General features: G+C 44.1%; 1 protein-coding gene across 3 annotated transcripts in view; it reads left to right on the top strand.

The window, feature by feature from the left end:
* Window positions 1-9,957: 9,957 nt before the first annotated feature.
* FAM120C (family with sequence similarity 120 member C) overlaps window positions 9,958-23,266 on the top strand; it is an 81,925-nt gene continuing 68,616 nt past the window's right edge. For all 3 annotated transcript variants that reach the window (XM_019710841.2, XM_019710842.2, XM_074324230.1), the window contains exon 1: window positions 9,958-11,018. In XM_019710841.2, the coding sequence (XP_019566400.2) occupies window positions 10,320-11,018 (699 nt within the window). In that variant the 5' untranslated portion in view covers window positions 9,958-10,319. The remainder of the gene's footprint in view (window positions 11,019-23,266) is intronic.

Genomic DNA, 23,266 nt, shown 5'->3' with positions numbered 1-23,266 from the left:
TAGAAATTATTTCAAACATTTACAATTTTCACCTTAAATGCAAAATAGCTGACACGAGAAAACATACCATACTGACCCTTTGCCCCATATATAGACATCAGCCTTTGGTATTTGCTTTTATATTTGGCCACAATTTAAAATAAAAATAGTTTCCGGGTCTCATCCCTATAATCAGTATTGTTTTAAAAATTCCCCAGGTGATATATCAGTATCATACATATTAATGTGTACATATTTCATGTATATGTGTGTATCACACATATTAATGTAACTACAGCTGAGAGCTACTGTCATTGTTTACTAATCAAATTACCTCCCTTGTATTAGCCAGTTGCTGGTTCAAGAAACTCAAGCTATATGGCAGCCTCATTAGACCTTCTAATGAATTATTTCCTATAACCATGTCAGCTTACATCCTCTCAAATAGGCCCCAAGGGTTTGAGCCATAGAGAGAGCTAAGTGGGCCCCTTGTTGAAACTGAACAGCTACAGTTAGTTACTACTTAGGTGGAAGAAGTCAGAAGATTCCAAGGTAAGCTCCCAAGGAAACCTCTTTATGCTTCTCTCCACCCTTCATGATATGAAATAACATTTATTAGGTGCTTACTGTGCCACTTACTATGACAAACATGTTAGTACATCATTTCATCTTCACAAACATCTGAGGAAAGTATCTTCGCCATCACTATTCTAAGCTCCTTGACTGTCTTGAAAACTGCCTTCTCCTAGTGCCCAGCTTTATTCCTGGCATGTAGTAGGTACCAAATAAATTGGTTGAATAAATTAATGAGTCCCTATTTCACAAATACTGTAAGGGATCAAGAGGTTAAGTAACTTGTTAATGTCATATAACTAAAAAGGAGTTGAACAGGAACTGGAACCCACATCTTGACTCCAAAGCCCACTTTTAACCACTATTCTGTGACACCTACTATCCCCTTCTGCTTTCAGGACTTTGGCCTGTTAGCTCTACCCTCTCTAGTGCCTGTGTCCAGCCTAAAGTTTCTCCTGTACTATCCATGTTAAGACTCTTGTGTGTAAGTAACAGAAACCCAATTTAAACAAGCTTAAACACAAAGGAATTTATTATAAAGATGGCAGTATCTCACAAGACACAGGGATAATGCAGATTGGCTTTAGGTATAAATAAATGAAGATTCTTGAATACAGCCAGGATTTTTCTCCTCCTCCTCCTCCTTTCTCATTCAGCTCAATCCCAAGTTCTCTGGAAGGTACACAAAGGATAGCTCCTGCTGCAATTGTGAAGATAAGGCAGAGAAGATGGCAGGAAGGAATTTCTGGGGAGACAATAGATGTTTACCTACAGTCCTCTTTACTTCTCATAAACATATTCCACGCCCTTTTCTACAATTCTCCAAATGCCCATACCTAACAACCCATGAACAACTGCAAGTCACAGGCAACTACATCCAGAAGCAACAGCATGGCATGGACATGTCCCTTCCTTGTCTAGTGACAACCTAAATGTGGCTCTTGATCCTACAATGTTTATCAAACTTGACTGCCACCAGATGTAACATACTACAGTAAAGAAATTAGATTAACCACGATCAAAATTCCCTTTTAGGAAAGGAGAGGTGCACACCATTATTAACCACCAGGTCCAGGTATGCACCATTTCCACCTGGGCGGGAATACGGGAACTAAATTATGGGCATAAAAATAATTATGGGAGTCAATTTACTGATGCACCTTCTTGCTTAACCAGTCTACTTGGGCCTGGGCCTGCTTTAGAACAGCAGTGATTCTCAAATTTGAGAGTGCATTAGAATCACCTGGAGGGTAGGTAGTGAGACCTGCAAAAACTCAAACACTCCATTCAAAAACCTGCACTAAGAGACTTGACCAAACTTTAGCATGGCTTCTAGGAGCCTAAGGCTGAATCCCTGGGATGACCTACTTCTCATCTGGAAAAGCTCAGGGCTGTCAAAAGAATTTGTAGGTGCTCTAGCTGATACCTGACATAGGTCCCTGATCTCACTTTCTGACACCATTTACTGTAAAGGGCTTACAATTGTGAATTCTTCCCCTCCCTCTGAGATGTAGGTTTTACCTCCTACAATTCCAGTGTCTCTTTCAAGGACCATTCTTTTGCAAAGTAATCATCAGGAAGCCTAGAGCCTCTGTCTCCCAGTCTCTGTGAAAGGATAGACTTAACCTCAATAATTGACAGCAAGCAGACACAGTTGGCCTAATTATACTTATACTGACCAACCTTTTGCAATTTTTCACTTGCCTGACTCTACCAAGCCCATGCTTTCTCCTCTTGTTACTGGGTTGTAGGGTTTCCAGGCAGGAATTCCCGCCCATTCTCAGGAATTTATTTCGCTTTCCCGTTCCCGAATCTTGAGAAAAGTTGGTCGGGAAATCAGGAAAATCAGCTCCTTGAATCCAGTAATACCCACAATGGGAAATAAACGTATGTTGTGCGGGAGACCCTGCTCGCTGCGCCATTTTTCAGGCAGGGCGGCCTGCGGGGTCTCTGCTCCCGCTCCCCACACAAGAACGCAGGATATGGTGAGGCCAAAAAGGAACACCCACGGAGCCATAGGTAGGGGAGTCATACCACTATGGTCTCACTGGAGGCTGGGCCCACAGGACGCGCGACCTGCCGTTCGCCTTTCCGCCAACCGACCAACCGACGACTCTCCTCCATTCTCCTCGACTCTGTTCCTCCGCTCTCTTCCGCTCTCCTGGGCTCTCCTCGGCTCCTCCGCAATCCTCAGCTCTCCTCCGTAGCCGCAGCAGTTACACCAGCGGCCAATCGGCTAACCGGCCACAGCCGACGGCCAATCAGCCACAGCCAACAGCCATCCACCACCCGAGCCAGCACCCCTCCACGTGAGGCTGAGAGCCTGTAAACTACTTTCTGGGGCTCTGTCCCCACAACGTACTACTCACAATGTATCTCTTAGACATTTTCCCTATTTATCGCTAGATTTTCCGGGTGGGAATTCCCACCCGTTCTCAGGAATTTTTTTTTATTTTCCGTTCCTGAATCCCAAGAAAAGTTGGTCGGGAAATCAGGTCCTTGAACCCAGGTGGTTGGCAGTATTGGCTGTCACTTTGTGGAAACGATTCATCGTGGAGAACAGAAAACAGTTTATATCTCGGGATTCGGGAACAGGAAAGCAAAGAAAATTCCTGGGAATGGGCGGGAATTCTGTGGGGACAGAGTCCCAGAGAGCAGTTTCCAGGCTCTCGGCCTCACGTGGAATGGTGCTGGCTCAGGTAGTAGATGGCCATCAGCTGTAACCAGTTAGCCAATTAGCCACTGATACAACTGCCACGGCTGCGTTGGTTGGTTGGTTGTTTGGCAGGCAGAGAAGTATACGGCAGTTTGCAGATCGTGTGGATCCTACTTCGTGTGTCTCGCCCGGCCGCCAGCGAGACAATAGTGGTTTGACTCCCTTATCTATGGCTCTGTTGGTGCTCATTTTTGGCCTCACCATATCCTGCGTTCTTATGTGCGGAAGGGGACCAGAGACCCTGCATTACAAATGGTGCAGCAAGCAGGGTACGGTGCCGGCCAAAACTCTCCGAAAGATGGTGGAGCAGTTTGTGCATGTGAAAACTCAGCTTCAGCACCTGTGAGGAGCTGTGCCGGGAACGGAAGGTGCAGTGTGCCTGGGAGACTCGAGCCTCCAGGTGGCACACCACCCTCTTGGTCATAGAAGGCATCGCCTTCCTTTTGGTGATCTGTTGCTGCTGTAGGTTCCGAGGGTTCCGGACACCTTGTACTGAGGCCTCCACCCACTCAAACACCTGGCACGGTGAGCAGGATTCTGACCAGGTTAGGAATGGAGTCTGACTCTGGGCAGGAGGATGTGTGGCCCCTACACAGTGTGTGGTACCTGGTAGCCACTGTTCTCAGGAGTTGGACCCCCAAGGAGGGGTGGGAGGACATGGACGGCTCTCCGGCCAGCATGGAGAGGGCCCTGCAGGCTCTGGCTGAGCGGTTGCCGGAGGAGGTGAAGGCTACAGCCGGCCGTGTAGGCTGGATGTTCCTCACCGCCTTGAATCTTAACATGGAAAATGCGCCTAATGAAAGAGCCCAGGTGCCGGACCAGGTGCCCTGTTGGAAGCGCTGGAAGCTCGGGTCCGCTTGTTAGAAGAGGGGCCCCACAGTGGAGACTCTGAAGCAGAAGCAGAGGAAGCGAGTGGAGACAATGTAGCTCCCAACCCCCAAGCCCGGCCAATCTTGAAGCAAAGGGTAAAACGTGAGCAACCTTTGGGCCCCGGGGGCATTGCTGCCAGCAACCCAGCTGTGACTGAGTTCATGACCTACACCCCTTACAGTCCCACTGAGTTGCAGGAGCTGGGAGACGGTACCCACAGCGCCCTGGAGAGCCAGTCTCAGCTTGGCTATTACGTTTATGGGATGAGGGAGCAGACAACATTCTCTGCTCCCCAGGCGAGATGGAAAAGCTAGCCTTCATGACAGTGCATCCGTCCCTGTGACAAAGGTGACAGAACTACCATAGGTTGGCCCATGACCAGGGCAACCATTCTCTAATGGAGTGTCTCACTGCTGCGGTACGCACAATATGGGGACAGGCTGGCGAGCTGCCAGACACTGTGAGTCAATGGCAGTCATATACTGAACTTACGCAAATCATCCGTGAAATGGGTATGAGACATGCTATGTTCAACCCTAATATGCGGGGGCCCAGATGACGAACATTTTACAACCAGCATGAGAGATCTAGTTTTGGATACTGCACCTGTGAGTGCTTTTGGGTCCTTGGTTGCCATTCTTACGCCCTATGTGGGGCCGCGAATCCATGAAGTTACAATTGTCATGGCCTCCCTACGGGATGTTGAAAGCTGGCGGCAAAGGAAGTTAAGACAGGAGGTCTGAGAAATTAAGACCTGGAAGCTCAAATCAAAAGTAAAGGGGCGAGGTTGCGGGCCTCAGAGAGTAACACATGCACAGATGTAGCATGATCTTTTGGCAGCAGGGGTTGATCGGGAAAAAATAGACTGACAACCCAATGCACTCTTGTTGGAAGTTTGAAACAGTTGCGTCCGGAACAGCAATTCCAGCGAAGCCCAAAAGGGAAGTCTGGGAAAGTGCGACCCGTTTCCCTCTAGGACTTCATGCAGCCGCTTGAGGCCGACTCCCTTCAGCTTGATTAGCGGTGGGGCCAAGGTACCCGGTCAGAGGGGACGAGAAGGGACCGGAGGCCCCACGTGGAACTGTCCATACATTGGTCCCCTTCTAATGTGCAGAGGATTTTGGCCCTACTTGACACCAGCACAGACTGCAGCCTTTTTTATGGGAACCCTGGCTATGCCCAGAAAGTAGGTGGACATCGAGGGACACCCCCTGGGACATTACTTGAACTGGACTGAAACTTTTTCTCGTGAGCTGGGTTCCTGACACAGGACTCCTCGCAGAAGACACCTGTCGCATAGATTGTGCGGGGTGGCCTGTGAAGTCTCTGCTCCCACTCCCCACACAAGAACGCAGGATATAATGAGGCCAAAAAGGAACACCCACGGAGCCATAGGTAGGGGAGTCATACTACTATAGTCTCACTGGAGGCTGGAGTCACACGACCTGCAACCTGCTGTCCGCTTACCTGCCTGCCAACCGACCAACTCAACTCAACTTACCAGTGCAGCCGCGGCAGTTATATCAGTGGCTAATTGGCTAACTTGTTACAGCTGATGGTCAATTAGCCACAGCTGACGGCCATCTACCACCCGAGCCAACACCTTTCCACATGAGACCGAGAGCCTGGAAACTGCTCTCTGGGACTCTGTCCCCACCATCATTTTGTGCCCTAAGTGAGGGCAGCTGCAAGGGGTCTTGACCCAAGTAGGAGCTGCAGCAAGGGGCTTTCTAATCAGGGCTAGGTCTCTCCTTCTCCTGCTCATTTCTATCTACCATGTTTCCCCGAAAATAAGACCTAGCCAGACAATCAGCTCTAATGTGTGTTTTGGAGCAAAAATTAATATAAGACTGGGTCTCATTTTACTATAACACCTGGTGTGGTGTAATGTAATGTAGCGTAGTGTAATGTAATGTCTTGTAATATTGTGGGGACAGAGCCAGCAGAGCAGTTTCCAGGCTCCTGACCTCATATGGAAAGGTGCTGGTTTGGGTAGTAGATGGCCATCAGCTGTAACTAGTTGGCCATCAGCTGTTACCAGTTAGCCATTAGCCACGAATATAACTCCCGTGGCTACGCTAGGGGGTTGATTGGTTAACAGAGAAGCAGACTATGGATTGCGGTTAGCAAGTGGATTATGGATTGCGGATCGTGTTGATCCTACTTCCTGTGTCGCACCCGGCTACCAGCGAGACTGGGGTGCAGAAAGACCCCATGTTGGGGTACTGTCGGATGTTTGCTTTTGTGTCTCGACCAGCCGCCATCGAGAATATAGTGGTATGACTCCCCTATCTATGGCTCTGTTGTTGTTCCTTTTTGGCCTCACCATATCCTGCATTCACCTGCCAGGAGCGGGACCAGAAACCCCTCATGACAAATATATATGTCACGCGGGAGACCCTGCTTGCTCCATTTGTCGTGTGGGGTGGCCTATGAAGTCTCTGGTCCCGCTCCCCACATAAGAACGCAGGATATGGTGAGGCCAAAAAGGAACACCCACGGAGCCATAGGTAGGGGAGTCATACCACTATAGTCTCACTGGAGGCTGGAGTCACACAACCTGCAACCTGCTGTCCGCTTTTCTGCCTGCCAACCAACCGACTTGACTCTCGACGCTCCAACCAGGAGCCATGGCAGTTATATCAGGGGCTAATTGGCTAACTGGTTACAACTGATGGTCATTTAGCCACAGCTGACGGCCATCTACTACCAGAGCCAGCACCTTTCTATGTGAGGCCGAGAGCCTGGAAACTGCTCTCTGGGACTCTGTCCGCACAATATAATACCTGTTCTTATATAACACCGGGTCTTACATTAATTTTTGCTCCAAAAGACGCATTAGAGCTAATTATCCGGCTAGGTCTTATTTTCGAGGAAACATGGTATCTACCTACCCTTATCACTCTCCCTCCTTTAAAAATGCCCAGTCACCTCTGTAGAAATAGGAATGGAGCTCAACTTTTCCCTACTGGCAGTAGTTACTGAATAAAATCTGTTTTCACTGCTTTAATTAATGTCCAGCTTTGTTTATCTTTGATCCTACTTAAACCACAGACTGCTGGCACCACCCCCAGAGTTCCTGATTCTGGAGGTGTGTGTGTGGTGCTGAGGCCCAAGTATTTACATTTCTAACAGCTTGTATGTGATGCTGATATGCTGGTCCAGGGAGAATCACTACTCTGGCTCATGGTGCCCATTCACCAGATATAATTTTCTAGTGATATAGCTTCCTCAAAAGCTCACTTGACTGCCTGTATATTACACTTGAGGGGACTCTGAATGCTAATAACAAGTGCCAAGAATATTATCAAGTTATCTGCAGATCTGCTAAAGGGAGTAACATGGTTCATCTTGTTGCAGCTTCTATTTCTTAGCACTCCACCGAAGGACTTGGCTCATTCTCCCTGACATTCTGCTCCAGGTCTTCAGTTTAGAGCTTGGATAGGAAATAATAGCAGGTTGAGTTCAAGGCTGTGAAGCCTCTCTTTTCTGATCTGCTCTGGGAATGTTCCAGTTACCCTCTCTTCCTTGCATCCCAGCTGAATGTGTTTACAGAGACATCATCACATTTGGGGGAGGTGGGGAATAAGGCATACTATGGAGGCTTATGTACATAACCTCATTCCAATTGCCTAGATGCCAGTTTCCTAGTCGGTGAAACATTTTTTAAATTTTTAAAATTTTTATTAAATTTACTGGGGGTGACATTGGTTAGTAATATTATGTAAGTTTCAAGCGTACATTTCTATAATATATCATCCATCTACATATTGCATTGCGTGCTCATCACCCAGTCAGTTCTCCTTTCATCTCCATTTTTTGACCCCCTTTTCCCTCTCCTACCACCCCACTTCCCGCTTCCCCTCCGGTAACCACTAAACTGTTGTCTGTGTCTATGAGTTTTTGTCTGCTATATATCAGCAAAGCTCATCATTATCTGACCCTCAGCAACTGCAGATCTCTTAATACAGTAGAAGGGCTGCTCTGGTTTGAGTCCCAAGAGCAATAAGCAACTACTTCACTGCCAAATAACATCGAATGCCAACTTCCCATTAACTCATATGGGACATCACCAATCTCTGCCAGTTTCATATTTTAGGGTCTTTAATTTGTCATATGCCACTTCTGGTACCAGTTCCTGAATTAATGTTTTTTGGTCATAAGTAGTTTCTAACTCAACTCTATCTTAATCAAAAGTAGTAATAATAAGGATATAGGGTGACCTCAGGAAAACCAAGAACAATAAGGCCCCAGGAATGATGTTGAACCTGGGACTAAAACACGATGACTCCCTAGCTCTTGTCTCTGCTCTGAGTCTGCATTTTCCTTCTCTTTCTGCAGACCAGCATCTGTTACTTCTGTCCCTCTGGTGAGAAAATTGACTGTTGACAGCTTCCAAGCTTTATACTTAGAGGAAAAATTATCTCTCTGGTCCAATTCCAAATTTCTAGAAAATGAAATTCTGACTGACCCAGCTTGGCTTAGTTGTCCACTTTTGACTCAATCAGCCATGGTGATAGGAACATGACAGTTTTTGCTATAACTCTGTAAATTGTGGGAGGGTCAATTCCTAGAAAAGGACAGCTGAACAGACAATTCAATAGGTGCCCACTATACTAGAAAACCTCAATTCCTTACATTCTTCATTCCTTCAAGCCTCTGCTCTCTCCTTCCATTGCTAGTTTTCAAGAGTTACCTAGGTGCACTGCTTCACAATCTACTTATTCTTTGCCAGTCTGGCTTGTTTTATCTCCAATACTCTTTTGATAAACTCCTTTATGAAACTTGAAGCTTTTTCAGCTTTCACATCCTATTAGATCGTTCTCAGACTTCATTCATCCTGACTACTCTGGAGTTCTGCATTTTTGGGTTCTAACTCTTCCTGCCATTATCTCCCACTTCCCATTAAGTTCCAAGCCAGATCCGGGTACTACTCATTGTTACAAATCTTGTTTTCTGTCCTTTTCCTGAAAGAGTGGGCCCTAAAAGCCAGTCAAGACTGGTGCTGCATCAGAATCAACTGAAGAGCATGCTGAAAATATATCTTTTCCAAAGATTATGATTCTGTATGCCTGGAATTGGAGCCCTTACAGTAATTTTGCTAGAGCTCCCTGACATATTGATTCACAATGATCTCTGAACACAGAATTCCTAAGCATAGGACACTGTAGCTCAGTGATTACCAGCAAGGTACAACCTGTAGTTTAATTTGTATTTGTGCTTATCTCCCTGACCAAAGAGATCCTGAGGACAAGGGATCCTTAATTTCACTTCTCTGCATTGCCTTGGGCAAATAAGTAATGTAATTTTCCCATTCATAAATTGGGGCCAACAACTCTTCCTCAAAGAATTGCAGTAGCTAAAAGTGGGTTTGCTACAGAAATCTTTGTGGTTATTAATTTTATCTTCCACAAGTGTCCTTTCTCATTCATTAAAAGCTATACATATTGTTTTTTCCCTTGAAAGGAAAATTACCACTACTTGGAGAATTTTAGCATACTTTAGCTGATTTCAATTAATCCACTCCACTTCCCTTCCCATGATACATCACTTCTTCCACCCAAACTCCTTTTCCTGGGAAAGGCTTAGATAGCCTGAAGCAATTCGGTGGATGCCAGGGGTTGGAGGCGCCAGGTCCTAAACACATATCAACATGACCCACCAGTTGTGATCCTGCGAACTCTAGGGCTGACAGGGATGGTAATCTTGTTCCTCGAGTGTCTCACGAGGCCATAGAAAAGACTACAACTCCCAAGATGCCCCTCCGCCCCGCCCTGCCCCCGCCCGCCCAGCTTCAGCTGGAAAGCGTGTACGGTACCATCGAGAAGACGAGGCAACATGGCTCCCGGAGGTGGAAGGAAGAGGCATCACCAGTTTTGAAGCGGTGAAGAGCGGCCGGAGAGGAAAAAAAAGAGAAGTGACTAGAGCCCGTCATCGCTTTTATTCTCCCAGCCTCTCCTAAATCCGGTTGGCTTCACCCCTTCTCTCCACCCAAATCCAATCTGTGGTCTCCTCCCCACCCCGCCCTCACTCCTTCGCTTGCTCACCCCTCCCCTCGGGAATCCTTTTCCCGCCCCCCTCGCCCCCCGTGGAGTGCGCACGCGCCCGCCCTCAGCTTCGCGCCCAGATCGCCGCCTAGCTTTTTCGCGCAGCCGCCGTCTCGTCTGCCCACCGACCAAGCATGGGCGTCCAGGGCTTTCAAGAGTTCCTGGAGAAGCGCTGTCCCGGGGCTGTGGTGCCCGTGGACCTCCTCAAACTCGCGCGCACGGTCTCGCGCCAGCAGCAGCAGCAGCACCAACATCGCCAGCTGCCGCCTACGGCACCCTTAGCGCCCGGGGGTCCACGCACCGCCCGGAGCTCCGCTCCTCAGCAACCGCCGCTCCCGCCCGCTGCCTTGGGTGCCTACTCCGGGGGCGCGGGGCCGACTCGGCACCATCACCCCGCTCACCACTTCAACCACCACGGCCAGGCGCAGCCCGGTGTGCACCCGCCGCCGCCGCCGCCGCCCCCCCCTCCGCTTCCCGGGGCCCGGGTGCTGGTAGACGCGGGCTCGGCGCTGCCGCGGCTTTATGGCGGCTATCAGACGGATTGGGTGTGTGGCGGCCAATGGAACGCCATGCTGGGCTACTTATCAGCGCTGTGCCAGGCTTGTGCCTATCCCGGCGGCGACGGCCTGGAGCTTGTGGTCATGTTCCCCGGGGGCCTGGGCAAGGACCGGCTGGCTGAGTGGGGCCGTCGGTGCCAGGCCGAGCGGCAGACAGCGCAACTGATCGTGGGACACGTGGGCAACAAGGGCACCCCTCCTCCACGGGCCTGGTTCCTGCCACCGGCCTGCCTGAGCCACTGCGTGAGGCTAGCACTCATCCGCTTCCGGGTCAAGGTGAGGGAGGGGCCGGATCTTAAATAATAAGCCCCACACCTATTCCCTCCCAACTAGACACCTAACCCCCCCCCCACTTACCTGCCTCCCATCTACCCACTCACCGCCCAGTCAGCTAACCAACTTACCTAACTACCCTCTCATTTGATCCATCTCCCCCCCCCTTCATATCACCCCCTACCGATTCGCTCACCTACATAACTACATCTCTATCCATGTCATCCCAGTAACTCCCTTTACGGTCCATGCATCCAGTTGGCCTAGCCCTAGGTTTTAGCAGAATTTCTTTTGTAACCCCATCTTACTCCTGGTGTCTTCTGCCTCAAGCTGAAATGCCTTTTTCCAATTTTTTTCAGTTGGCATCTATCTTCTCTGTGTCTCTTTCCAACCTTGCAGCAAATCAGTTAAACATGTTAATTGAACACCTTTTACGACGTTTTTTACCCATTTTGAACAAGTGCTTTTTTTTAACGCTTCTGTCCATTCAGCCTTTATCGTTTCAACATGCTTCTACCTCCTCCTGCCTTAGCCTAAACACACAAACAAAAAAACCCACTGATTAAATCACTGTTCAACAAGTATTAACCCACTGAGAGTAAGAGGTTTAAAAAGACATGTGAGACATGGTCCTGCCCTTGGAAATTCAAATGTATACACATGAAACATTTATTTAATGGTATAAATGTGTATTGATTGTGCTTTATGGTACAGATTGTAAGTACAGTACCTGTTTTGTGTGGATGTGTTGGGATATCTGTGGGCTGAAATGTTCAGGGGTGGCTTCCTTGAAGTTGGACCTCACCTGGGTCTTCAAGGATGGGTTGGATTTGAATTGGTTGAGGGTTTGGGAGAAGGCTGCTTTAAGTGGGAAGAAGAAAATGAGCATAATCAAAAAGAAATATCAAGCATGTGAAGCCCCATGGCAGTTAAGTCCAATCTCCGTATGTAGTTGGTCATTGCATATGGGGCCTGGGTAAGAGCTTGGAAACATCCTGAGCTCTTGGCACCACTGCTCTTGCTCTGTTGCTTTCCCATACTCTTAGGTTTCAAGTTCCTACGTGTGGGGAATAGCAAGGCTTGAGAAGTAAAGGAGGTGGGCAGGAAGAAGAAAGAAAAGTAGTACAGGGTTGGGTGGGATATAACCTCAAACCTATTCCTCAACCAAGGCTCTTGGTGATGTGCTCACAATCAAAAGGCAACAGGGAATTGTGGGAATCATAAACTAAAAACATGGTCCTGTGGGGAGAAGTGGAAAAAACTGCAGCCAAGAGACTGAAAGACCTGCATAGAGAAGCTTGCTGTGGTCATAGAGCTTGTGGCTATAGTCCAGTCATGCTAGACTCCTTGTGCCCAGTATCAAATCTGTGCCCAGGCTGGGTAGATTATAGCTGCTTTTAATAATAAAAATTCAGTCGTGAGCTATGTCAGACATACAAAGTAGGAAAAAATATCACACACTCATTTTGCTTGCCTTTCTGACTGAACATTTTTCAGTAGATGCATCATCATGGCCATTCTTTCCACTTTGTTTTCACTGCTACCACCCAAGTTTTAAGGACTTTTTACTTCATTGCCATTATTAACCTGGTTGCTGGCAACAGTGGCTGACATTGGTGGAAGACTTACTAAGTGCCAGGTGCCAATCTGTGTGCTTGAACAAAAAAATGATCTCATTTGATCCTCACAATAACCTGTGGAGCAGTATTACTTGTTTTCCAAATGAGGAAACTGAGGCACAGGAGGTTTAGAAACTTGCCCAAGGTCACCTAGCAAATAAAGGCTGAGCTGGGTTTCTGGGATTGGTGCCCAGGCAGTTTCCAAAGCCCCTGCTCTGAACAATGGTGCTCTCTAAGAGAAATCTTTCTAAGTGCCAGTGTGATTAGATCATTCCCACACTTGACTAAAATCTCTGGTCCTGGGTAAAGACAGGTGTGGGTATTTTATTCATTTGAGTGCTTGCTATAGGCTGCTAGGTACTGTGCTAATTGTGGAGGACTCAGAGGTAAATAAGGGGATCCATGCCCTCAAGGAGGTCAGAGTTTAGTAAAAGCCAGACTGAATGAACAAAGTTGCAGGTACTGAGCTAATTGCAAATAATGAAAACTGTGGCCTTTTCGGGGAGGGCATGGTTAATTCTGGGTGAGGGTGTGAAAGTTGGGGGAGGCCTTCACAGATGGGTGCTGAGCCTTGAAGGAGACAGGGAAGGATAGTTCAGATGGTGGACAAGAACGGCCTGCTGTGAGCTCTGAATAGATTTTGATTGGAGGTTGGCAGGAGAGTTGACCACACAACATGGTTTTGTGGTTTCGAAACTTTTTGGTTCATGCACCCCATCAGTCAAAATTTTAAAGAAGCAGCCCTGACATGGCCTATCAAAATTATTCATCACACATAGTCTCATTTTTTAAGTCCCAGCAGTTCATCAAAAAGTATGATGGATGCATGTGTGAGAAAGCAAGTATAGTAAAAACGGTAGGACCTCGGTGGAGTTTTGCATGTTCACTGTAAAATTATTTCAACTTTGCCATATGTTTGAAGTTGTTCATAATAAAATGTTGGGGGGAAAATTCCCAGCAGTCTTCTTTAGTCCTGAGAAACAACATTTGGGGAAAATATAAATCTTATTTCCCATGCTAGATTATAAAAAAAACTTTGATCTTTTTATATTTTCCATAGTGTCTTGGATATTTTCAGTACAGGGTACTTTTTTTTTTCCCTGAATGAATAGGTCGGTGATCCTAAGAGAATGGAATGTAGGAATTACTTAAAGAGTGTGTAGTGTGGCTCTTAATATAGTGGATTTAAGACTGGCTCCAAAATTGCATATGTAAAGTATCTGTAGATGTTACTGGTGAGTGAAGTTCCCTCTCCTGATTCTGTTCAGTGATTTTTGTTGTTGTTGTTACAGAGGACTTCCTGGTTTACAGCATAGACTTGAAAGGTATTGGTTCATAACTGACTGTGGTTTGCCTATTCAGAGGAGTGTTCCACTATCTTGAAGGTAACAGTTTTTCATTTAGATGATCTGCACACCTGCCATTTCTTTTGACTGAAATGCTGGTGCTTCAGAACAGAACCCACCACTGTATTTCTTCTCATGGTTTTGTTCTTGAGACTTGGCCACAAGATGGGCCTTTATTCCAATCTCCTTTTCATTTGTATTGAAAAGATTCAGTATATGTTATTGGGATGGAGGTTGTCATTTGGTTGTTTTCATTTGTATGTTCTTCAAACCTTTGTAAGTGGTAATCACCAGTAGCAGAAAAATTAAGTAAACCCATAAATTGCTAGTCTAATATCTTCCTAAAGGTCTCAGAAGTAGAGCAACCTAAAGCAGTTAGAATGATCTGGCAGATGATGTGGGTGGTTAAGGGGATAAATGCTTTGTTTTAATGGTTAATCTGCATTAGAAAAAAAATCACATCAAACCCACCATTTCACAGCTATAATTCTTTAGAATGGGCCAATTAAATAAAAGTGAGTTGATTTGAAGAAACGTAGTAAGGTGCAGTGCTTGGACATGGCAGAAATTATGGTGGTGGTACATAAATGACCAAAGTTTGGTTTTGTTCTTTAGATTAGTTGGTGACCAAGCGCTGATGTCATTTTGTGCATTTATTCTCTAAAATATATTCTAGCAATGCCTGCTATGCCTCCTGATGATAATGCTCAACCATAGATACATCCTGAAAAGTCAGTGACTCTGCTAGGTTCTCTAGTGGTAGGAAAAATCATAATAGTAATTATTACTATTTCTTGAGCACAAGTTGTATATAAAGTGCTTTTAAAATCTTGTTTAGTCCTTACAAGCTTGCAAGAATGGATGGTATTCTTCCCATCTAACAGGTGAATAACTGAGGTGTAAAGAGGTGAAATGATTTTTCTTTGGTCTGGACACTAGTAAGTGATGGATAAAAATCCTTGTTCTGGGTCTGTATCGCTCAAAGACTTTTCCCCAATCCCACCAACTTTGTTTTGTACATTCTTGTGTAAGATTGTGTACTTTTATTGGCCAGATAATATGCATACATACATGAAGGAAAACTATAAGATTTACTGAGCACTTAGTTTGTGTCAGCATTGCTAAGTGTTCAGTAGTGCAAGTACAGGCTAATGTGTAAGCTAAATGCCAAGTGAAGTGAGTCATATAGTGATGTTATAGGAATTCAAAAGTAACAAAAATCTCTTTTCTTCATTTTCAGTCTTTCTCTGTTTTTTTTTTTTTCACTTACAGCATACACAAATAACCTTTAAAAAACAAAAACTCCCCCTTTACTTTGTAATTCCTTTAAGCCATTATCCTTATCTCCGTACTTTCCTTTTAAACATTATTCTTGAAAAAAGAAAACTATTAATTCCCCTTCCCTAACCGGTTGCCACTTGATATTTGCTGTTGCCATTTTGAAGCTGCCAAATCCATTTCCATTCTAACCCTTTCTTGGTCCTCTTTGAGATAATTGATGCTATTAAGCCATCCTTTCCTTGAATTCCCTTCCTTGGATTCCACAATGCTGCTCATTTCTGATTCTCCTTTTAAGTCTCTAGCTGTTGCTCCTTTCCTAAGTTATTTCTCCTCCTTTCCTTGCTTCCTTAAGCACTGGTGCTCTCAAGGCTTCTGTCCTAGTCATGTTCTATTCATTTCCTGAGCAATCTCATCCATTATTATGGTTTTAAATATTAGCTATATTCTGCTGATTCTTAGAGCTCTTTCTCAACTCCCAACCTCTCTCATGAGCTTTTGACGTATCTTTTCAGCTCTCTACCGGTCGGTGTCATATAGGTCACTTAAACTAAAAAGTATCCAAGATGGAACTCAGTATTTTTCCCGAAAACTTGTTCTACTTTTAGTATTCCGTTTTTTGTTTTTTTTTTAATGAATGTTGTCTTTCATCCATTTCAAGGCAGAAACCGTGGAGTTCTCAATTCTTCAGTCTTCTGTCCCTTTCCATATTCACTTGGTTACCAAATCCTGTCACTTCTACCTCAAAATTGTCTCCAGAGTCCAGCCACTTCTGCCCTTATGGCCTTAGTTTAGACCACCATCAACAAAACAACAATAAACAAATGCAACCAAATGGGAGAAGTTATTTGCAAATGATACCTCTGACAGGGGGCTAATATCCAAAATGTGAAGAACTCACACAACTCACATAATCTGATTGAAAAATGGGCAGAGGACCTGAATAGACACTTCCAAGGAAGGCATACAGGTGGCCAACAGACACATGAAAAGATGTTCGACGTCACTAGTCATTAGGGAAATGCAAATCAAAACCACAATGAGATATCACTTCACACTGTTAGAATGGCAATTACCAAAAACACAAGAAATCTTAACAAATGTTGGAGAGGATATGGAGGAAAGGGAACCCTTGCACACTGTTGGTGGGAATCTAAATTGGTGCAGCCACTATGGAAAACAGTGTGGAGGTTTCTCAAAGAATAGAATTACCATATGATCTGACAATTCATCTTTTGGGTATTTACCCACCATCATTTCTCATCTGAACCATGAAAATGAAAGTAGCCTCAACTTGTTCCTTCACCACTCTCTGGACTGTAGTCCATATTCCACATTGCTATCAGAGATACATCCTGAAATCCAAAGCTGACTGTTGTGTTCCCAAAGATACCCACTGGCTACTTTTTGCCTACCCTGCCAAGTCCAGACTTCTCAGCATGGGCAAACAATACCTTTCACAGTGTGGTCCCAAACTCTTACCAGCCTTACTTCCTGCTTAATTCTGCCCATGCCTGTTCCGGCTATTGGAATGTCCCAACCATTCTGAACAGTTTTGGTTTTCTAGACACACCATGTCTTCCTACATAGTGCTTTTCTTATATTACCTCACCCTTGCCTAGCAAGTTCCTACTTAATCTTGCTCAAAAGTTATCACTGAAATCTTTCCCAGTCATGGTGAATGGTACCTTCCATTGTGCTACCAGAGTGCTCTTTTCTTACCTCTCTTTTTTTCTCTCATAGTATTTTCACATCACATTATAGTTCCCTTCCCCCCCCCAAGCTGTACATTACATCCCTAGAGCTTATTTATCTTATAACTGGAAGTTTCTATATAATTCTCTTTTAATTCTGTTCCAAGAAGACAAGGATGTGCTCTGGGGCTTGACACATTATATTCAATAATGGTTGCTGAGACAGGTAGATAGGTTGATAGACTGGCTATAGAGGGCTTTAAAGGTCAAATTACAAAGAATTTAGAACCAGTGTTTTATAATGTTAATTATAAGTAACTTCTGTAGCTCCTTAGTAATGCACTTACAGAATACCTTCCCCATTGGTGGTAGTAATAATAGCTACCACATGGGCTGGGTACCTTACATAGATTTATTATATCATTTAATCCCCTCAACCACCCCTCAGGTTACATATTAATTTCCATTTTTTATAGCTAAAATTAAATCAGGCTCAGCATAGTCACTGGCACAAGGTTGCGTTGCATCAACGTGGTTCAGCCAAAATATGAAACTAAATGTATTTGACACCAAAATCCTTCATCTTTAACATTTAAAAACAGTATAGTTGCATTTTAATAACTTTTTCTCAGAATACTTTTCTTATATTTAGTTTGAGTATCATAATGGCTAAAAGCACAGACCTTGGAGCCAGACTGCCTGAGTGTAAATCCTTGTTCTTCTGCCTATTAGTTATATAAACTTAGGCAAGTTAACCTTTCTGTGCCTCAGTTTCCTCATCTGGAACATGAGGATAGTAATAATACCTATATCACAGACTGTGGTGTTAAATGATTTAATATACAACAATTATGTGTGACAATTAAGTTCGTGAACTCATCCTAGAAAAAGTGCTACATACCTCATTGCTGAATATCACTACAGTCACCTTCAAAGTACTCCCCTGGGAAGCTATGCAGCGACACCAGTGCCTAGTCCACCCTTCAAAGCAATTTTGGAACTCTATTTTTTTTTTTTTGGAATGGCCTTCAGAGCTGTTGTCGTATTACCCTTGATATCCTGAATGTCATCAACATGTCTTCTTTTCAATAGTTCCTTTATCTTCAGGTAAAGAAAGAAGTCACTGGGGGCCAGATCAGGTGAGTAGGGAGGGTGTTCCAATACAGTTATTTCTTTACTGGCTAAAAACTCCCTCACAGACAGTGCCGTGTGAGCTGGTGCATTGCCGTGATGCAAGAGCCATGAATTGTTGGCAAAAAGTTCAGGTCATTTTTGTCAAACTTTTTCACACAGCCTTTTCAGCACTTCCAAATAGTAAACTTGGTTAGCTGTTTGTCCAGTTGGTACAAATTCATAATGAAGAATCCCTCTGATAGCAAAAAAGGTTAACAACATTGTTTTGACTCTTGATTTCGACTCACAGAACTTTTTTGGTCATGGAGGATTGGCTGACTTCCACTGTGCACTTTGATACTTTGCTTCAGGCTCATATTGGTACACCCATGTTTCATCACCAGTGATAACGGCCCAAAACATTGTCTTGTCTCTCCAAATGATCTTGGCAAACTTCGACTCTCCTTTGCTTTTGTTCATCGGTGAGCTCCTTTGGGACCATTTTTGCACACACCTTTCTCATGCCAAGATTTTCAGTTCAGGTTTTCCTAACTTTCTCTATTGATGTTTACTTGGTCTGCTGTGCTTCTCACAGTCAGCCGAGGATTTTTATGCACAATTCGATTAATTTTTGCAACGTTTTCATCAGTTCTGCTTGTTACTGGAGGCCCTGACCTCTCTTCATCAGTGATGCGGTCTCTCCCCTCAAAAATGTTTAATCCATTTGTACACGGCCGTTTTCTTCATGACATTATCTCCATAAACTTGGACTAACACATCCCTGATTTCACTTCCCACTCTTGCCAAGTTTAACAAGAAATTTAATGTTTGTTCGTTGCTCTAATTCAAGCTCAGACATTCTTGTGACAGCACACAAAAACACGCAACAACAATAATGAATGTCACTCAGTAAGACACCACCACACATCGACACAAACACAACTCTGTGACACTGATATACCACGGTTATGAAACCTCACTGAGCTGTTTGTATAGTGCTGCCAATGTAAGCGCACGGTGGCAAGTTCACAAACTTAATTGTCAGACCACGTAAATAAATACTTAGAATATTATACAGCACATAGTGAATGCCATATAAATGCCTGCTACTATTACTTTGACCAAAATAGCTTGTGTGCCAAGTAGGTTGGACATTGATCATTTCACTCATGCTTTAAGCTTAGCGTGGCATAGCATCTGCCTACCATTTTCTGTTCTCATTTCACCCCATTTTTCGAATCAGGACAGTGAATAATTTTCAGTTCAGTTAACATTTTTTTGAGCACCTATTCTGTGCCAGACCCTGTGCTAAGTACTATTAAACAATGAAATTCATTCATTCAAAAGTATGTATTGGGCACCTATTGTGTACCTGGTACAGTTCAAGATGTATGAGGATAAAGCAGTGAACAAAACAGATTTCTGATTTCAGGAAGTTTATATTCTAGTGGGGAGGATAGAAAAGATAAAAAGACAAAGCATAGTATTTTAGGTGGTATAGGAGTGCTGTGGAGAAAAGAAGCAGGGACGTGAGATAAGGGTGAATTGACGTCAGGAGGGTACTCTGTCCCTCTGGGAGCTCATAGTCTAGTAGAGGAGACAAGTTAGACAATATTAACAGTGTGAGCCCCAAGGATCATTGCTTTGTCCCTTGTCATAGGCCCAAAGACATAGTGGAAGTGGCAGAACCAAGATTTGCTCACCAGACACGAAAATCCTTGCCCTTTCATCTATACCACAAAGTCTATTACAAAGGTTATGGCAAGGATGGCAAACTGGCAGCCCATAGGCCCAGCTGTTTTTTAAAGAACTTGACTGATTTTCATTGATCAGTAGTGTTTACTAGAACCTGAAGTTTTGGACCAAATATTAAGGCATCACGTAGTTGAATCATTTTTTTCATTTACCTCTATCGTTTAACATGCATTATATGAACACATTTCTGTTTTAATAAATATAAATTTTTTGCCAACATTTTTTAAATTGTGAAATGTTACAGAAAAGTCTGACTTTCTAAGCACTCTTGAAATATCAGATCCTCTGGCAATACTGGTTGCTCCCTTTGGCTGAAATACGTGTCTTCATTTATTGAAGTGTGCACCACTCCATGGTGTCTCCCCGACGCAGTGACCAAGTGCCACTGGCCATTCATGGTACCATTCTCCTACAATGGCTCCCAGTGGTTCCCGCCTCCTGGTATTCATACTCTTGTGTAATCTCCCCCCACTCCCTGTGTGTGGGCTGGACCAAATGACTTGCTTCTAATGAACAGACTATAACTAAAGTGATGAGATGTCACTTCCAAGATTAGGTTGTAAAAAACTGCGACTTCCATCTTGTTTGCACTCTCTCTCTCTGGCTCTTCTTGCTTTATCACTCTGATGAAGCAAGCTGCCATGTTGTGAGCTGCCCTCTGGAGAGGCCCATGTGACAAGAAACTGGCCAACAGCCAGAAAGAAACTGAAATCCTCAGTCCAACCCGCAAGGAACTGAATCCTGCCAACAGCCACATGTCTGAGCTTGGAAGCAGATCCTTCCCCAGTCACACCTTGGGATGACTGCAGCCCTGCCGACACCTTGATTGCAGCTTGTGAGAGACCTTGAGCCAAAGGACCCAGTTAAGCCACGCCCACAAACTATGAGATAATAAATGTTTTTCAACCCACTAAATTTTGGGGGTAATTTGTTACACAGAAATAGATAACTGAAACAACCATTGATTGTTGTGCTTGTACTTTTTTTTTTTTTTTTTAAGATTTTATTGGGGAAGGGGAACAGGACTTTACTGGGGAACAGTGTGTACTTCCAGGACTTTTTTCCAAGTCAAGTTGTCCTTTCAATCTTAGTTGTGGAGGGCGCAGCTCAGCTCCAGATCCAGTTGCCGTTGCTAGTTGCAGGGGGCACTGCCCACCATCCCTTGCACGACTCGAGGACTTGAACTGGCAACCTTGTGGTTGAGAGCCCACTGGCCCATGTGGGAATCAAACCGGCACCCTTCGGAGTTAGCATGGAGCTCCAACTGCCTGAGCCTCTGTGCCGGCTCCGTGCTTGTATTTTTTTATAGTAGTTTTTTTTTTTTTTTTTTTTTAAATATTTTTATTGGGGAATATTAGGGAACAGTGTGTTTCTCCAGGGCCCATCAGCTCCAAGTCGTTGTCCTCTAATCTAGTCGTGGAGGGCGCAGCTCACTGGCCCATGTGGGACTCGAACCGGCAACACTGTCGCTCAGAGCTCGTGCTCTAACCAACTGAGCCATCCGGCCGCCCCTATAGTAGTTTTGATGAACACGAAATATTTTTTGTACCCACATCTATGAAAAGTGGGAGGAAAAAAGGTGATATATACAAGAAAGTCACATACATAAAGGAAAATTGGAGAGAGCCTATTGTTGGAAGTGATGTGTATTCTTTTATAGCTAAATAAAATGTGTACAGCATTGTACCACCTGCAAACTTGTTAGAAATGGAAATTCTCCGGCTCTAGCCAAGACCTACTGAATCAGAATCTGAAGACGGGGTTTGTCAGTCTGCTTTAACAAACCCTCCAGCTGATTCTGATAATACCCTGAAGTTTGAGAACCGCTGCACCTAGATATAATTCATGTGTTAAGAATTTTGGTGCAATCTAACTCTTGGACTGGCAGCCTGCGATAGGTACCTCCAGAAATAGCTGGATTTTTTGTGATGAGAAAAGTCTTGAAATTTTTAGTATAGATTGGTCAAAATTAGTGAATATAACCACATTTATACTTCTGCAATAGCATTACTATTGGACTTAAGAAACTTTAATTTGAAGCAGAAACACTACAAAGCCTTAACGCTGTTTGTCTTATCACTCCTTCGTGTTCACTTTTGTGCAAAATGTTAAAAACGAATCATGTCAGAAACTAGTAATTAATATTGTGGTTTGCACCAAACACAGTTGAATTACATGATGCATGTTACGGAAATCTGTCCTATTATGTGCAGACTGATTGACTTAGTTGAGGCATGGTACTGAAGATACTGTGAAGATACTGAAAAAGGAAAAAAAAAAGACTTGCCATCCAAAGGGCATTCAGTGCATCAGCAATGAATGAAATAGAGTATTTGACCTGTTTCGTTGACATTACAACTCGTCTAGACACTGAATAAAAGCAGTGCTGCTCAGAAATACCTTCACAGATGTATCGTTCTAATTGCTTGTTCCTAGCAAAATTATTATGCCGTTGGGAGACTCATTTGCCAGGAGATAATCTGGCTGACTTTCCTTAGCTGAAATTGTTTTCCAAGAAATGAAAGTGAAGCCTGAATTACATTCCCAAAATTGTACAGCTGCCTATCAAATTCCAGAAAAGGCTCTCTGACTTTATATTGTGTGAAGATGAACTAATATTGTTCAGTTAGCCTTTCTCAATGTTCATGATGTGAAAGAAGAGCTACAGTGGAGATACTGAATTACTGTGCCATAGTACTGAAAATGAAGCATGATGTCATTGAAATACCAGAATTCTACAAATAACTTGGGAGTACTTACCCTAAATATGAAAAACAGTGCAAAAAGTCTGTGTTTGGAAATGCCTACATTTCTAAGCAACTGTTTTCCATTATGAAATATGGTAAAATTAATTATTCCCAGTAAAAGGATTCAAGGCTAAATGCTCACAGTGTAACACAAAAATAAAAGACCTAACATTGACCTCTTGGTACATAAGAAAGTCATCATACTTCTGTTACAAGTCAAAGGAGTATAAATCACAAAAATGTAATGATTAAATTTTTCTGTTTTTTGACTTATGTTTTCAACTTTGAATTTCAAACGTAAATGCCAATATTTTATATGTTTGTATTAACACCCATGATACAGTTTAGTGAAAACAAGAGACTGCATTGCTGGTAGTTGATTTTCTTAACTTGGTTGGCCCCCTTTGTTAATTTATTTTAGCTTCCAGCCCCTGTAAGCATTTGCAGCCCCGGGTTCAAGGATTCCTAGAAACTTCTTGCGGTCATTGTGCTCTCTGCACTTCCCATTTTCCTTTCCAAGGTACCCCAAAAGCTCCCTTGGACTCTTGTTTGCCTCTTATTCCTACAGATACCTTTCATCAGGCCTTCTGATTTTTCAATCCTGAAAATTTGCATTGGGCAGAACAAGTGCCTATTCTAGTGTCTACTTGTGTCAAGTGAGTTCTGAAGACCTGCAGACAGTACAGTAGTGTATACCAT

Source organism: Rhinolophus sinicus, chromosome X, assembly GCF_036562045.2.
Source record: "Rhinolophus sinicus isolate RSC01 chromosome X, ASM3656204v1, whole genome shotgun sequence".
Lineage (NCBI taxonomy): Eukaryota > Metazoa > Chordata > Mammalia > Chiroptera > Rhinolophidae > Rhinolophus > Rhinolophus sinicus.
Note: the sequence above shows the minus strand (reverse complement) of the source record. Positions and strands in the feature narration are given on the sequence as shown.